The sequence below is a fragment of the Macrotis lagotis genome, unplaced genomic scaffold, assembly GCF_037893015.1.
Source record: "Macrotis lagotis isolate mMagLag1 unplaced genomic scaffold, bilby.v1.9.chrom.fasta BILBYCTG039, whole genome shotgun sequence".
Lineage (NCBI taxonomy): Eukaryota > Metazoa > Chordata > Mammalia > Peramelemorphia > Peramelidae > Macrotis > Macrotis lagotis.
Window position 1 is genome coordinate 154,800 of NW_027421946.1, and position 18,259 is coordinate 173,058.

The following is an 18,259-nucleotide window of genomic DNA, read 5'->3' on the forward strand; positions in this document are numbered from 1 at the left end:
TCAGTTTCCACATTTCTTGTTCTTTTGCAGGAACCCATTTGTCTCCATGATCTGTGGAAACACAAAGAAAACCTGGACCCCATATTAATACTTTATAAGGTCCAGACCATGAGCCATCGAGCTCCTTTACCAATATCATAGATTTATTTTCTGAATTATTTTTAAAATATTTTCTTTCCAATTGTTTCTTAATTTGTATAAAATGTCTCATGGCTGGAGACGAATCGTCCAATTTAGAAATTTGTAAAAAAATTATACATATATATTGCTTTATCTAGAATTCCTTGTGATAGATGTCCTCTTCCCCTTTCTTGTTTAGTGAAGATCACCTTAATAGTTCTCTCACCATGTTCCATGATAGCCTGACCTATATGATTGTAAGGAATTCCAGTGACATGCTTTATTCCCTAAGACTTTTAAAATATAAAGAATTCTTAAGACCAATTGTTGCTAAAAAATCCCTTCTTATGACTACAAGATTTTCTTCATACTTCTCTTAAATCCCAAAAGTCATATTCAAATTAGTTTTAAATCATTTTCTTTTCAAAAGGCTAAATATTTTGGAAATTCTTCTTATCTTCATCAGTGCAATTCTAACTTCTCAATGTTCTCACTTATAAGAGCTTTCTATCCTCACTGACCAATATTTCTTAATATTAGAACATTCTATATTCTGGAATTAGAGATTCCACACAATTTGAAATATCAAAGTGATATGTACTAATTCGTTACTTTTACTATTTATCATTACTCACTCACTCTAGATTCTTCCCAAATACATGATCCACATTCCAATCAGGGTAAAATGTTAACTTCCTCTTGTTTAGTTATTCTAAAGCTTAAGAACACATAACTCACAAGTCTGTCCTGACTCACATGACTCTGGAGGGGCCATAAAACATCAGAATCCAAACTCAAACTTATTCATTACAAACCCCTTAATTCAATTTACATGTATCTTTAGATTAGCACATTATAGGATCAATAATGACATAGTAAAATTAACATTTACCTAGCAATTGCTTTCATATCAAACTTTTCACTTTATGGGGTTCATTAATTTTCTAATCAATTCATTGAAAAACATTGCAAAAAGTCCCAATTTAATGCAATTTTAAATCACCCCAACCTCATATAAACACATATCTCCCTATAGACTTACAGTTCTATACTTTCTTATTTTCTTATAATGATTTGTACACCATTTTCCAAAGTTCCGAAAATCCATCTTTTGTATACAAAGTCAATCCTGATCAAACCTTCTGTCTATATGATTTTACCAATTTCCATACTTAACAAATGTTTCAAAAGAAACCCCAATTGTCTCTACGTCTTTATTTTTCTTTCCAGTACTTTCAGAATCTCTTACTCAAACTATACCACTCACATTTTCCGCCCTTCCTTTTCATTAGCTCTTCTTGACTTTAATTCATACTATTCTGAACTAAAGTCACATAGCTTATCCAGCTTTATAAACCAGATATAATTCCACTTTTCACAAGGCATTTTCCATTCCAAGGTTTTAATATTTAACATTTCTTGATAACAACTGCTAAAATCCTGGAGAAGGCAGTCATTCAGAAATTCCTTAGCCTAATTAGAATATTCCCCACCCCCCTTCTTCAAATAGAGTAAACTGAATAACTTTTATAGAAAAAGACCATCCTAGATTCTTTCTGGGGTTTGGGTTGGTCTTCTATTCCTCAACCCGTACATGTCCCATAATTTCCTGTAATAACTAATAATATCTGAATATATATTGATGAACTCCTGAAGCTCTAATGATGCCATATCATTCTGGAAAAAAGATTAACTATTTAGTTTCTCCTATATGAGCATTTTGGTAACCACATTATACACTTTAGGATTAATCTGACTCTCTTGTCTTTCTGAAATTAATTTTGCTATTTTCAAATAAAAATAGCATTTATTTCTATGATTTCTTTGTTTATCATATTTGGTAATATTTGCTGTTTCTTTAACTTCAAAATAAGGTCCTTTTTAACACTTACTTTATTAATTCTTCCTGAAGTAGCTCTCCCTCCTGAAAGGGGGAAGGAGGGGGAAACACTCTGGCAGCAAAGAATCAAGGAGAATGGGAAAGAGAAGGGAACATAAACAAGGAATGTGGGGGCCCTTCTCATAATTGTAAAATAACAGGATGAGTAGTTTGGCCTCAGTCAATTTAATACCAAAATCCATTCCTTTTTGAAATAAAAACAAAAAAAAAATCCCTCTTGGAATTGCTCAAGAGAAGGGGGATCAGATTATTCACAGAAAGCAGGCTCAAGGGGAGAGCCAGGGAGGGCATTAGATGCTTAAAAATCTAGCTGCCCAAAATAACAAAGAGCAGCAATTTAATTGAGGCCACCCAAGGACAATTTTAGGGGAACTTTTCTCCCCATCTAGCAAATCAATAGAAGAACCTGAACACACACGTAAATAGACAAACTAAACACATAAGGACAGATGAGGCACAAGCACAGATCACACAAACACAACAGAATTTTCCAAACTGACAATCTCAACACATATCCACAAACACAGACCAATGGCAAATTCCTGATGTCTCAGGAATGCCATCAGGGGAGATTCTCTCTTAAACTATCAAGAAGGAGCTGGTGGGGGAGGAGGAGGAGGCCAAATTTCATCCTCCTGTATAACTTTATTTCTTTTTGCTATTTCCTTTTTATCTTGTACAGTTTTAATGTCTGTTTGGCTTTCTATAGAGAAATGTCTTTTAAGTTGCTCCGTTCCCCCAAAAGCGTTTTTCACTATACTAAGTATCAAGAAATCTAGTTCTTTAAGATAATAAGGGCATTCTTGTTCATAGCTAGTCATCTGTTCTCCTATACTGAAGAGACAAGTAGAGTGGCTACTGTGAACAATGCACATTCTAATTACAAAGAATAAATATTGAAAAGGTAGACAGTACAGGTTCCCCAGTGCTTCATATTCTTTTAGATAAATAACTATATAGAAGGTAGTAGAGGAATATAATTGGTACTACAGGAAAAAATGAGAAGCAGAAGTTCGATAGCTTGAAAGATAAATTTATAACATCAAGATACACATATAAATGTAAACATGCATTTATATTAATGTACATGTATGTATTGTATACAAATTCTCTTAGCCTTTGAAAAATTTATATTGTAGCATAAATGTAAAAAATCTTAGGATGAAAAGCTATAGAAAGGGTACATTCTATATAAGCAGAGAGATGAATACACGTATCAATCAATAATCCAGAATCCCAGCTAATTATATGCAGTGGTTCAAAAGGAAAACCCAAGTTCATCTGCAACCAACCATCACAGGGTGTATATCTATATATTGATTATAATCCATATAAATAGGAGAGAACTATTTTATTTTTTCAAGGGAGAACAACAGTGTGAGGGGGCATGTATGAGGGAACAGTTTACTGTTTGAGAATAAGCCCTGCTGAGCCTGGAGTAGCTTCATTCTAGATAATTGGCCAGTGTGGAATTCACTGATGCTGTTATACTTTTCAATGATGCTCCCAATAACAATGCAGTTTGATAGCATCTTTGGTGCAGTAATGAATTATTCCATGGGTCAGAGATGTTTTAAATTTCATAATAACTTCAGGCTGTTAGCTTCTGCAAGTGAGATTGTTGTCTATTGTACAAAATGAAACGTGAATCATAACATCATTCTTCATGTAAATTGTACCAGAATTCATGAAATATACTGAACAAATAAATAGATTTTCCTGGGAGCAATCTATAGGTGAGTCAGTTTATTTGATTTTCCCATACACTTAAAGGTAATGTAATTCATCACCAAAAATGCATGAATGTTACTTTGAATATTTTCCACCCATTCTTAATAGGTCATCCATGGACATTCAGTCTAATTTTTAAAAGTTTTCAATTCGGTGTCTAAAGGCTATACCAAAAACATCTTTCAGGGCACATAAGACATCTTTATTTCTCAAACTGTAGATTAGAGGATTGAGCATAGGAGCAAGTATAGTATATAAGATGGCTACGACCTTCTCCTGACTCGGAGTATGATAGGATTTTGGTCTCATGTATGTAAAGATACATGAACCATAGTACATGGCAACCACAGCCAGGTGGGAGGACCATGTGGAGAAGGCTTTCTTCTGAGCCTCTTTAAATTTCATATTGATCACAATCCGGAGAATCTGACCATATGAGAAAATGATGATGGAAAAGGGAATTAGGAAGAAGAATACAGCACACACATAGACTATTTGTTCACAGAAAAAGTGCTCAATGATCCTTTTGCCACAAAATGGGAGAAGCAGTATATAAATTGTATTCATTGTAGAGTTGATGATTCCCCCAATCCAGCACCCAGCAGCCAGAATGACACTAATTCGATGGTTCATGAGGATGGGGTAACGCAATGGATGACAGTTGGCTACATAGCGATCATAGGACATGGCTGTGATAATAAGGCACTCAGTACCCACAAAGTTGACATAGCAGAAAAGCTGGAACCCACAACCTGCAAAGGTGATGAATTTATTGCCAGATATGTAGTTAATGGCCATCATGGGAACAATATTGGAAATGGTCAAGATATCCATGAAGGAGAGATGCTTGAGAAGGAAGTACATTGGAGTGTGGAGCCGGGTGTCCAGGTGGATAAGAAGAATCAAGATTGTGTTTCCCATTATTGCCACCATAAATATGATGAGAATAAGTAATAAGAATAGCAATCCATACTGGTTTGGATCCAATAATCCCAATAAGATGAAATCACTTGTAAATGTCTGATTCATTTCCCCCTCATCAGATTTATCCCCCTTTCTCCTGTAGTCCAAAAGATAAATTTTCAAAAGGAAGATGAAATAAAATCAAGATCCAGGACAAAGTCTACTGCTATAAAGCAATGACTATCTACGGAAGTTATTTCATTGCTTTAGGTTAATAAATTGCAATTCAATGAAATCAATTAAATTAGTTGTTTGAATTAATTGAGGACTTGGGATGATCTCTTCTTTGAAGGAATTGTTGAAAAAAGTCAAAGTGGGTAGTTCTCCATTCCTGTTCTTTTCTATTTGATTAGTTAGCTTCCTAGTCAATCAGGAAACTAATTCAACCTTTTAATATAAGTCTTTCCTCTCACTTGACAGTATGGAATATTTTTCAGTGCAATAAAGAGATCACATACTATTGGAACTTTGGGGGAGAAATATTTGTTTGTAAAATGTGGAAGTGCTATAGTAGTAAAAATTCCCTGAACAACTCAAGATTTGTTTTTTTTCATATCATCATCATGACTCTCATGATCTCCATTATAATTATCTTTTAAAATTAATTTTGTTTTCAATTTATAGAGAAATGTAACATATGCACAAAAGAGCATAATATAAATATTCAAAGTCATTCTTAAAACACTATTTCTACTTCTATATGTGATAGTTTCTTGTTTCTCTTCACCCTTCATTATTTTCAAGACTTTCTATGCCTTTGTAAGATTATTGATCTCAGTATTTTTTATAATTTAGTAGTATTCTATGATAACCAACCACTACAACTTGGGCAGTCATTCCCCAGTTCATGATGGGGATTCCTGCAATTGCCAGTTCTTTGTTAACACAAAGAAAACTGCAAAAACATTCCTATTCATATTTAGTTCATAGTTATTATTGAATTTTCCCATCCTTTACTCACTATTTTCTTTCTCACCCTCTCCCTGTTACTTTATATTTCTTCCCTACTCTCCCTCTTCCATTCTGTTCCTCCAAGATTCTGAATACCACACTGTCTCCCAGTGTCCTACATGAATCCACATATCACTGTTGTGGCTGTACTCTCTAGGATGCTAATCTATATGGGTCTCTGAAAGTACTTCCCTACACTGTGTCTCTTAGTTTTTTACCTCTACAAGTTCAGAAGATTCTTACACATTTTCAGTTATATACATTGTTTATTATTCTACCAATATTAGAGTGTTTCCTTCATTCCAATCCTCCATCCCCACCAACTTTCTCTACAGTAGTTCTTTACATTTCCCATTTAATAAGATATTTGTTCCCTTTAATATTTTCTAACTCAACTTTTTGTAGAATCTCTCCATCATGCACAAATTAGGGCAAGTCTATCTTTCAAACTATCTTAAACTTTTAATTATCCAACATCAATTTATATATGTGTAAATATGCACACTTATACACATATATGATGGTATGATGATGTGATATTTGTCATTTGTTATTTTTCAGTTTTTTGCAAAGCAATGGGGTTAAGTGGCTTGCCCAAGGCCACACAGCTAGGTAATTATTAAGTGTCTGAGCCTGGATTTGAACTCAGGTACTCCTGACTCCATTGATGATACTCTATCCACTGAACAACCTAGCCACCCTTGTCATTTGTTCTTGAGGAAACCTGTGATACCAGGGAGATGATAACAAGACAAGAAAATGAATTGGATTTGATTGACAGGGTATGTATTCATTCATGTATTCTAAAATTTTTCCTCAAATTAAAGTCAAGGTCATCCTCCTTGAAGTTATATATTCTATTCTCTTCCATTGCCTTTGAAAATTCATCCAATATATGCTTCTTGCAATCCTCTGGTATTTATCCAATCACCTCAACATATCAAACATTACTGGCATTCACTAAGCAATCACATCTGCCAGTTCTGTCTGAGGCTGAGCATATAAGTCATTAGAGCATGGAATCATTGCTCTGTGATTTTCTACATATGTGACATTGATCAAATCACTTAACCTGTCTGAAATTATATTTTCCACTAAAAATTGGGAAAAATTGTACCTCACACTGCTGTGATAAGCCATCAAATTAGTTTAAGGAAAGCACTTTGTAATCCTTAAAGAAATCTCTATATATTTAGCGGTGGTGGTTGTTCAATTATTCAGTCAAGTTAGCCTCTTAGTGACTGTATGGACTACAAAAAGTTCGACTGTCCAATTATCTATTATCTCCTAAAGTTTGCCCAAGCTCATGTCAATTTTTTCAATGACACTTTCTTTCCATCTCACTTTCTATTATCCCCTTTTACTCTTTAATCTTTCTCAACATCAGGGATTTTTTCTTTGAGTCCCATTTTTGTATTATATAGACAAATTATTTAAGCTTCTGCTTCAGTATTTGACATTCTAATGAGTTGCTCAAATTTAATTTTTTTTAAAATATTGACCTATTCAATATGCTTGCTATTGTAGAGTCTCTTAAAAGTCTAGAGCATCACAATTCCACAGCGTCAGTTGGGCAATGTTGAGTTTTGCCTATAAAACAACTCTCCTAGCCATTCAGAGCTGCTGGAAAAACTGTGACTTTTATCATACAGACCTATTTCTACTCTAAAGGAAACAGCTAATCATTATTATCTTTGCCAATATAAAAGGATATTAAATTGATATCAGTCTTAACTTATGATCCTTTAAGTTAGTTTAATTCAGTTGATGAGAAGGTATCATTTTCTATACTGTCTCCTCTTTAACTCTGACAAATAAAACTATTATTCTTTTTTCTTAAATTCTTTCCAGCAGTAACGTTATTATCCTTGGCAGGAATAAAGAAATCCAAATATAAAATTGATCAGATCTCATTTCTTTACATTGTTAGTGATGACCAGTTCAGCCAGGTCTTTCCCTTGTTTCCTCTTGTTCTTTCACCTAGTAGAAGCTAAAAGAAAACTCTCTTAATTGCTTTTCTCACATCAGATTATTGTTGCATTTAGAAACACAATAAATTCAATATTCTATCTTATAAAAATTCCTTGCAAAGTGTCTTTCAAAGAATGCCATTTGGCATTTTTTTTTAATAAAACTGATTGTAGATGTTTCTACTTCTTTGTCAATCTTAGGCAAATTGAAAAGATAACCAAATTTGCTTCCCCATTTACTGTTGGCTTTTCCCATTCATGATGCTCTTGTAATGCTATCTGCTCATGCAAATGGATTCTTAGGATACATTCTTCTGTTATATTTTATAAAAATCTGCTATCAGGGGAGCACCTATCAGCCATTCATGAATAGGAATTGAATTGGGAAAAATATATAAGATGGTAGAGAATGTATTTAACTGGAGGAATCAACTTGCATTTTGGATTATCTAGAGCATATTGTTCAGAGAGATATTGAAATGCATTTAATTTTTCTAAAATTGACAAACTACCTTAGGCGAAGAATGTAGGTAAATGTGGAAGAGAAGAAAGTAAATTTTTGGGACAAGAAGAAGTGGATTTAAATCCATTATCAATTCCAAAATAGCAATTTGACTCTTGGGGACAAAAAAAAAGCAAAAAATGAAAAAAAGCATCTTACATTGCCACAAATCAATTGTAAATTTAGGTTGAAAATATAAGTAAAAGTAGTAAATTTGAGGCACTTGAAAGAATTATTTCTCATAACTTGATATGGGTGACATTGCTCCTTAGTTAAAATTTAAGATTTTACCCTTATGTTAATTACAAACATAAGAGGACAATGGGTAGGACTCAAGGACACAGCCTTCCCAGGAAGATAAAGCATTATTTAAATAATCATTGCAGATAGATGATAATCTGTGTAGATCAGTTTTGGGTATAATGATCTGCAGTTTCTATAGTTAGGCACCTAAGGAGGTTAATCAGTTTCTCTATACTTTGTTTTTATTAAAACACAAATTTCTTTCACATTTTTGTGTATGACCATCTTGGATGATCTCTGCATATAGGCTTATTAGTAAATCCCAGAGGGAAAAAACCTCAAATATATTCTATACATTTGTTATGTTATTTTACCCTTATATTCTTAAGATTCTTATAATTTTAGTGTTCACAAGCATTAGAATAATTTCTATCTATATTTCTTCCTGTTCTAATTTTATGATTCAATCTTGATAAAATTAATCACAAAATCTATCCCCCAAAACACATCTGTGTATTTGAACTTAGCAAACAGGACAGAAGTGTTATCTTCTTGCCTTTAACAGAAATTAATCAGGCCATATTAATTGAATTAGTGGTTTCTGGACTAAAAGGAAGAATCTCAACTGTCTTGCATTTTTCTCAGATGAAATAGAATATATTCCTGTGTATAGAGAAAACAATCCTTCACCCTCTTCCCAGTTCAGTCAATTAATTGAAAGGAAAGAGAAGAAAAAAAAACACATAATTAATTTGGTGCAGAGGCAAAAGGATCATGCATTTTTCTGTTTCCTGACATAGTTGCTACTGGAAGGTATTACCTAAATGATACCCCATTTCCCCATTCTTATCTCATCTCTTGACCTATCTATCCTTCTATACACTTACCTATGATTCTTCTAGAAAGAGAATCTAACTGGTGAAACATATAAACTATGTAAAAAAAACACTTTCCCAGGCTCTATGAAGTTACTCCCAACTCCTAAACTTCTGGGGGTTAGAGAAATTCAAGGTAGAATTTGCTGGTGTTGCATGACTGCTTTAGGGAAAGCATTTTAGTATAAAAGAAAGAAGAAATGTCAAACAAGGAATATTGGGAATAATAGAAAGGGCAAACATGAATTAGTGAGTTTCCTAGTAGGTGAGTAATTCACAAACATACTAGATAACTATTTGTCCTCCTCCTGTATTGGATAGAGTTGAACAAACTTGACATCAAAAGTCTCTCTCAGTTCTTGAATTGAAATACCTAAAGAGAACCTTTCAGCTATCAAGGAAACTGACTTGGTTGCTAGATTGAATCTTCAATGATGTGTTTTGCATTCCAAACAGTTTAATACGCTAACTTTATGTAGCTCATGTACACTGTCTTCTCATTAAAATGTAAAAGTACAACATGAAGAGTCGTGGAAAGAGTACTGGATTTGGTGTTTGAGATTCACAGTTCTAATTCTCCTGTTAACAATAACTCACATGATCATCAAAATCTCAATTCACTTTGCATTTCCTCAATTCTCTTATTTATAAATATAAAGAGTCAAAGGAGGGAGGCAATAGGTGACTTCTAAAATCCATTCCAACTCTAAAGCTATGTTCTAGAATTCTGTAGGAGGCAATATTGCCTATTGGAATGAAATTCTGAATGAGTTTGATGAATGAACTTGAACCTACAGTTGTCATGTGAGTCTAGACTATTATTTTAACCCTTTTGTGTTTTGCTGATTTCATTGATAAAAAAGGTATAATAACTACCCCACATTCATTGGGAAAAGCCTATGCAAATAGTCTGCAAAAAATTTATTGTTTAAAATTCATTGCATCTCCCTTGTCAGATACAACTTCAATCAATGTATACCATGGAAATAATGTAAACACTAACAGACTTCATTATGTGTGGTGTGGGGGGATAGGGAAGAGAGATTAGGGGAGAAAATTAAATTCAAAATAAATATATACATTTTAAAAATTAAAAATCAAAATCTTCCAAATGTACCTGGTGATGCAAATATTAAACATTATATAGCACTATTACAGCATTTCTTACTGTTGTGGCTGTGGTTATTCTTTCCTTGTGATCACATTATTTGAAGAACCTGAGAAGAGCCAGAAATCAACTGAACCATTATCTTATCTACAGGTCTACCCTTGTTCTTACCTGTAGTTTCAAATTCAATCTAGAAAATTCTCAATCATTTGATTTTAACTAAACTACAAAAATACTGGACAAATTTTAAACATTTATGTTCCCAACCTATTTTTTTAGAAACTTTCCTTATCACTTCAACAAAATGGTTTGGTAGAAGAATATCCTGAGACTGAAGAAAGTGAATGCTGGTGCTGGTTCTTTCCCACTTTCCACTAAAACTCTAAAGTCCAAGGATGCATGAGAAATATGTCACTGCTCTTGGAACTGAAGCATATTTGTTGCTCTGAAACATAGCTAAAGTCTCTTTTGAAATTTATTATGGTCTAAAGAGAATCCATTTGCATAAGGTAAAACCTTCTGGCTTTACAGAGTAATTGAATGTTTTCTGTAAGCCCATAAATGTTTCACCAAATAGTTTTCTAACTAAAGGAACTAGGTATGGATGGAGAAACCACAGTTCATTCCAATTAATAATAACAATTATAAAATAGTTTAAGATTTACAACTATGATTTCATTTTGTTCTCCCAACCCCTGTGGGTTCTTTATGTTGTTTAATTGTTTAAGTTGAGTTTGACTCCTTTGTGACCCAATTTGGACTTTTCTTGGCAAGATCACTGGAAGGATTTACCATTTCTTTTTCCAGTTTACTTTATTGCTGTGGAACTTAAGGCAAACAGTCATTCATTATTTGCCAAGTGCTTACTAGCTGTGGCTAGTACGTATCCTTATGCCAAATTTAATTTCGTGAGTATGAATCTTCCTGAGTTCTAGATTATTCTCTCCACTGTATTATTTAGATAACAACCATTTATCGTGATCAGGGTTACCAAAAGCACGGTGTTTGCAGCATAGATTTTGAGTTCCAAACCAAAGCTACCAGTAAACACTGAAAAAATAACTTTCTTATTGGGATAAATGAGGAATTCCAAGTGCAATGGCAATTGTGTGATAACTGGTATGACTAAAGGGTTGAATAAATGAATGTTTTTGTTCTTTGTAAATAAACTTATTTCCAATGAAATCAGTAATAATTAAAGATGACAATAAAGGTCAGGAGCAGGCAAGAGACTCAGTGTTTATGATCATTCTGTTTAATGGTAGCTTTTTCAAAAGATCATTTACAAATGTGTTTTTACTGACAAGACTCAATAATGGCAGAATTTAAAGTTTTTTCCCAACCAGTTGGAGACACACTATGTCCAACATTATCCTGTTTCTTGCACCAAAATTTTGGGCATTTTCTCCATAGTATTTGGTTAATAATGACCTTTACAAGACAAAAGCATTTCTCAGGACTAAATGAAATTATCCACATCAATTAAAATTGGCATACATTAGTAAATGTTTGCTATCTGCCAAGTAATGAACTAGGCCCTGAATGTACAAATAGAACCTGAAACAGAACGGTCCCTGAAGAATTTACATAATAAGGTAGGGAGGTAGAAACCTTTGCCTGTATAATACACTTCAAAGAATTCACCAAATGATACAAAGGGGTTTCTGGAGGGGGAGCATGTCAACAATTGATGGCCTGAGAGAACATCTCATTTAGGATGAATCATCAGGGTTGTGTCTTAAAGAAAGAGGAATTATTTCTCAGGCACAATTGAGGAGAATATGTGCCCCAAATCAACCTTAAGAAATGGAAAAATATCTTACTAGGATTATTATTATTATTATTATTATTATTATTATTATTATTATATCTCATTCTAATATTTGCATTGGTTTAAGATGTATTGTTCAGTCAATTTTACTTGTATCTGATTTAGTGAATTGCATTTGAGGTTTTCCTGGCAAAGAAGATGGCATGGTTCACCATTTTTCTTTTACAACTTATTTTATTGATTAGGAAACATCAAACCTTTTTTTGTTTCTTTTTTCAAGGCAATGGGGTTAAGTAACTTGGCAACTTGTCAAATTTCACACAACTAGGTAATTATTAAGTGTGAGACCAAATTTGAACTCAGGTCCTCCTGACTCCAGGCCCAGTGCTCTATCCCCTGTGCCACCTAGCTGGCCCATCAAACCTGATTTGATGAGAATGATGGGGAGATACAGAAGCTACTAAATGGAACATGAGAAAGCCACAGGTTTTATCAGCAGGATAGTTTATCTATTTCAAGGAAGACCACATATATTTAATTCTATCAAAGGAAAGTGTGAGTGAAGATTAGAAAGAGGTAGGATTCTTGACAAAGTAAGATGAAATTAGTCTTATGGGAATAGTAACAGTCCATATTGCTTTTATAAAGAAATGAAGGCTATTTATGAGCCAAAGAGAGATGGCAACTCACTCTTATTCAGTGTTGATGGAGCCACATAGTAAGAGATAGGGGCAAGATCCCAGTGATGGGCTGAACATTTCCATAGTGTTCTTAGGAGACCATCACAGAACAATGCAAAAACTACTTACTCATTAATTCAAATTGAAGCCAATAATTTCCTAGCTGAATTTCCAATTGAAGAAGAGGTTTGCATGCCATTAGATTATTTTGAGATGTCAAAGCATTTGGTGCTGGTTCTATCCCAGATGAGATTTGCATGATGGGGTGCCCATTGTTCATCCAAAAGTTAACTGAAATTTTTCAGGTAAAATGCACAAGATGTTTATACACCAGGAGTTTCCTAATGCCACCATTGTCCATCTCTGCAAATGTAATGGGAATAGATATTCCTGTGATAAGCAAATGAGTGTTTCCCCCTTCATTGGGGTAGACCAGATTTTTTTTTAAAGAATGATTTTATTGATTTTGAATCTTAAACCTTTTTCCTCTATTCTTACTTCCAGAAAATAATGCATCAATACTCCCTCCACTTTGGCCTTGACTTGTAGTCTTTACAAGTTGAAGAATTATCATTGGTACAGAAAATGGCCTGGAGGTCACATTCATTTTCATTGAAGGTGCTTGACGACATCACTGAAAGTTTCATAGTAAAGAGCATGGGAGCAAGGACCCAGTCCTTTGTCATTTCATTGGCACCAGAAAATCGCAGGGGTATCATTCATTATCCAGAAGTTTCAAAAACGTATTGTCATAGAATTGACACATATTACAAATGAACTTCTCTGAGCAATCAAATTTTTGACATATTTTTCCATGACTTCTTCATTAATGACAGTATATAAGGTCTCAGGCAGATTTTCCTTGTCTTTCTCCTCTTGCTGGGCAGCAAACAACATATCAGCTATTCCTCTACCACTGATGCATTATTTTCTGTTTTCAGATGCTTTTGTACTCAATGTATCCTCTGAAGCAGATTCATTAAAACATTGGTCAGTCCTGTTGCTTGTTCTAATTTTGACTTAATAGTTAATAACAACAAACTACAGGTCCTCTGTATGCTAGATAGGTGGAACCATAGGTTACAATAAATGTAGAGATTTTTGAATATTGTAGATAAATTCAATTACCTTTGCAGTATACTTTCCAAGGATATACGTTAATGAGGATGACACACATATTTCCAGAGCTACCTTCAGGAGGCTCTGAGTGAATGTGTGGGAGAGAAAATGTATTATTTCCAAACTGAAAGTCAATAGAGTCATTGAGCTGATCTTATTGTTGTATACCTGTTAAATGTATAAAGTCTACCAGTGCCATGCCAGAAAATTGAACCTCTTCCATTTTAGTAGTCTCTGGATGATTCTGAAGATCACTATGCAAGAAAAAAGACAGATATGGAGAACCTTTTATCAAAACTGCCAAGCATTCAAACTTTGCTACAGAGATGACAATCACAATGGCCTGACCATGTTGTTCACATGTGCAATGAACACTTGCCAAAATTTGGTGGGGGGATGTTTACAAAAACATGATAAAAGGACAGTCTCTAAGTCTCTCTTAAAAACTTTGGAATTGATTGCACAGCATTGGAATCATGTCACAGGACTGCCCAGGTTGATGTTTCCTCATCAGAGGACTCTTTGAGTTAAGAAGAATTGAAGTCCTCCAGAAGAAACACAAGATATATAAGTTGATAAAATCTCCCCAAGGCATTCACATGGTCTATTTGTGCCCAGTCTGTGGTTGAGCATTCCAAGTTCATATTGGTCTGATCTGTCACATTCATATATGCTTATAAGACTCTAAAATTGTGATAAGGGCAGCTAGGTGGTGCAATGGAATGGAGTACTGGCCTTGTAGTCTGGAGGAGGGGAATGTAAATTCAGTCTTAGACACATGATTCTTAATACTTCTGCAACCTTGGGTAAGTCATTTAACCCTGATTGCCTTAGATTTAGCTCTATTGCATTTCCAGGCATTGGACCCAGATGGCTTTGGAAGTGAATATGAGTCTGTTGACTTTGCAGAAAACTTTCTCACTCAAATCCAATTCATACACTTGTCATGGCAACACCTGCTGAATGTCATTGTGGTATTTGAAAATGAAGGACAAATATCTATACACACACACACACATCAAGGTCATGAACTCCATACTTATAACAGAGTCCTCTTCCCAGAACAAACACAGTAACAGCCCCTACCACCACATGCTCAGCTGGGGGCTGCAAAGCACCTTCAGCTGAATAAGGAGAGTAACATTCTTGCCCAGGGCCCAGACCATATTATTCAGGGACGAAGGTATCCAGCAGCACCAACCACCACATCCAGTCCAAAGAAGAGGACCTCAAATCAAGGTCACAGATACTTTAAAGATAATAATTAGTACTCTCTAGTGCATGGCCCACTCAGAATTATTAAACCCAGTGAGCAAAGCCTCTAACACTTACTGACCAGCACATTTTTGAGTTACTAAATGCAGTGAGAAAAGCCTCTCTGGTTTTCAAACCCAAACCTCTTTGAGCCAGCCCCTCCCCCAATCAAGATTCTTGGAAAATGAAGAAAGACCAGACAAAAGACCAGATACTTAAAACTACTTTGAAACCACAGATTCCAATCTATACAGATCTAGAATATCTGGAGAGAATATGAATTGGTCTGTAGTCCAGAAAGACTTCCTAGAAGAAATCAGGAAAAAGTCTAAAAATAAATTGGGAAAATTGGGAAAAGAAACCAAAGAGAAAATTAGTAACTTGTAAGAGAAAATTAACATCTTGCAACAAGAAAGCAAATTCTTGGAAAGTACAACTAGAGAAATACTAAAAGGAAATAATTCTCTCAAAATCTTAATTCGATAAATAGAAAAAGAATATAATTCTCTCAAAATTACAATTGGACAAGTAGAGAATTCATTCAAAAGTAGAATTTGCCAATTGGAAAAGGAGTTCCATAAGGTAAATGAAGAAAATTCTTCTCTCAAAAATGGATGGAATATATTGAATCTAATGACTTCATGAGACAACAAGAATTTGTTAAAATAAAAATGTGGAAAAAATTTAAGAAAATGTAAAATAACTAATCAGCAAAATCACTGACCTCATGAATTCATCTAAGAGAGATGATGAGGAATCATTAGACTTCCTGAAAACATTGAAGAGAAAAAATACCAGAGATTTAGGGAAGGAAAACTGCCCTCATATCATGGAACTGTAGATGAAAATAATTATTTAAAGAATACATCAGTGCCATATAGAGAGGAATCCTAAAAGGAAAGCACCAAGGAATATTGTGGCCAAATTCCAGAACTAGCAGATAAAAGAGAAAATCCTGCAAGCAGCAAGAAAGAAATAATTAATATACCCAGGAGCCACAGTAAGGATTACACGAGACCTGGTTGCATCAACATTAAGGGATTGAAGGGCCTGGAATGAGATATTCCAAAGAGCAAAGGATCTTGGAATGCAGCCAAGAATCCTCTGCCCAGCAAAGCTGAGTCTTCTCTTCCAGGGGAAAAGGTGGGTATTTAACAAAATGGGAAACTTCCAACATTTCCTGATGAAAAGACTAGAGCTAAATAGGAAATTTGGACAACAAACAGGAGGCTCAAGAGACACATGAAATAGTATAAAAAGGTAAAGAAATTAAACTTTAATTCAATTAAATGAAGCTGGCTTTATCCCGACCTGGGAGAAAGCTTCTCATAACTCTCGAGAATTACAACTCTATTAGAGAGAATATATTTAGCCAGTGATGGAAGTGATGGAAACTCATTATTTTTCTGTGACTCTGATAGAATGTTTTAAAAAATTAATATCTCTTTAAAAATTGGGGACAGTAAAGGGAAGGGAGGATGGAGGATATTGAATGTTGGTAAATCACATTACATAAAGAGGTACAATGTGCAACAGAGGGGAAGAAAGGAGGAGGTGAGAACCACCTGAATCTTACTCTCACCAGATTAGGCCTAAAGGTAACAAACACACACTCAGGTAGGATGAGAAATTGATCTTACCTTTCAAGTATTCAAAGGGGAAATGGGGAGGGAGGAGGAAAAGAAGAACTAGCAAAAGGAATAAGGGGCAAAAGGAAAGGGAACTGGGTTTTGATGAAAGGGGGAAAACAAACTGAAGCTGGTAATATTCAGAAAAAAATATTGGGGGATATGGATAAAGTGAAAAGAACAGGTAAATATGAACAGAAGGCAACAAAGAGTTAGTAATTATTACTTTGAATGTGAATGGAATGAACTCTTAAACGTAAGAAAATAGCAGAGTGGATTAAAAACCAGAATCCTACAATATGCTGATTACAAAAAACTCATTTGAAGCAGAAAGATACACATAGAGTAAAGGTAAGAGGTTGGAGAAAAATGTATTTTGCTTCAGCAAAAAAAGAGCAGGGATAATAATCCTTATCTCAGACAAAGCAGATACAAAAAAAATGGATTTCATTAAACAGAGATATGGAAGGAAACTATATCCTCCTAAAAAGCACCATAGACAATGAATCAAATTCAATATTAAATATGTAAGCATCAAGTGGTATAGCATCCAGATTCTTAGAGGAGAAGTTGAATGAGTTTCAAGAAGACACAGAGAACAAAATTTTACTGGTGGGAGACATGAACTTCCCACTCTCAGATTTAGAGAAATCTAACCATAAAATACATTAAAAAAAACTAACAACAAGAAAGAAAGGAGGTAAATAGAAAGATAGATAACTTAGACATGATAGACCTTTGGAGAAAGTTGAATGGGGTTAAAAAGGAATATACTTTTTTCTGTAGTACATGGGACTTACACAAAAATTGACCATGTATTAGGGCATAAAAACCTAATAATTAAATGTGGAATGGCAAAAACAGTAAAGACATCCTTTTCAGATCATAATGCAATAAATTTCACATGAAATATCGGGCCAGATAGACTTAAGCTAATTGTAAACAAAATAACCTCATTTAAAAGAATGAGTGGATTAAACAACAAATTGTAGAAAGAATTTATTATTTCATGCTAGATAATGACAATAAGGAGAAAACATACCAAAACTTATGGGATACAGCCAAGGGAGTTGTCAGGGGATATATTATATCCTTGAATGCTTACATGAATAAATTGGAGAAAGAGGAAATCAATGAAAAAAGTGCATCCAAAAGAATTAGGGAAAGATCAAATTATAAACCCCCAATTGAAAAGCAATTTAGAAATTTTAAGAATTAAAGGGGAAATTAATAAAATTGAAAGCAAGAAAACTATTGAAATAATAAATAGAACCAAGAGTTGGTTTTTGAAAAAAACAATAATATTGAGAAATATCTGGTTAATTTGATTTTAAAAAAGAAAATAGAAAACCAAATTTCCAGTGTACTACAATGAAAAATGTGGACTCATCACCAAAGAGGAGGAAATTAAAGTAATATTGTGGAATTGTTTTGCCCAAATGTA

General features: G+C 34.1%; 1 protein-coding gene across 1 annotated transcript; it reads right to left on the bottom strand.

Annotated features, from left to right (window-relative positions):
- Positions 1-4,780, bottom strand: LOC141504041 (olfactory receptor 2AJ1-like). Its single transcript, XM_074208897.1, has 2 exons — positions 3,929-4,780; positions 1-51 (listed from the first exon to the last, which is right to left on the bottom strand). The coding sequence occupies exons 1-2, from the start codon at positions 4,778-4,780 to the stop codon at positions 1-3; spliced, it is 903 nt and encodes a 300-aa protein (XP_074064998.1).
- Positions 4,781-18,259: the final 13,479 nt, after the last annotated feature.

Bases quoted from the DNA above. Each gene is read 5' to 3' on its own strand.
- LOC141504041 (XM_074208897.1), bottom strand. From the start codon at position 4,780: ATGAATCAGACATTTACAAGTGATTTCATCTTATTGGGATTATTGGAT. The intron at 52-3,928 runs GTTTTTGGTATA...GTGTTTCCACAG, and splicing joins TCTTATGTGCCCTGAAAGAT to ATCATGGAGACAAATGGGTT.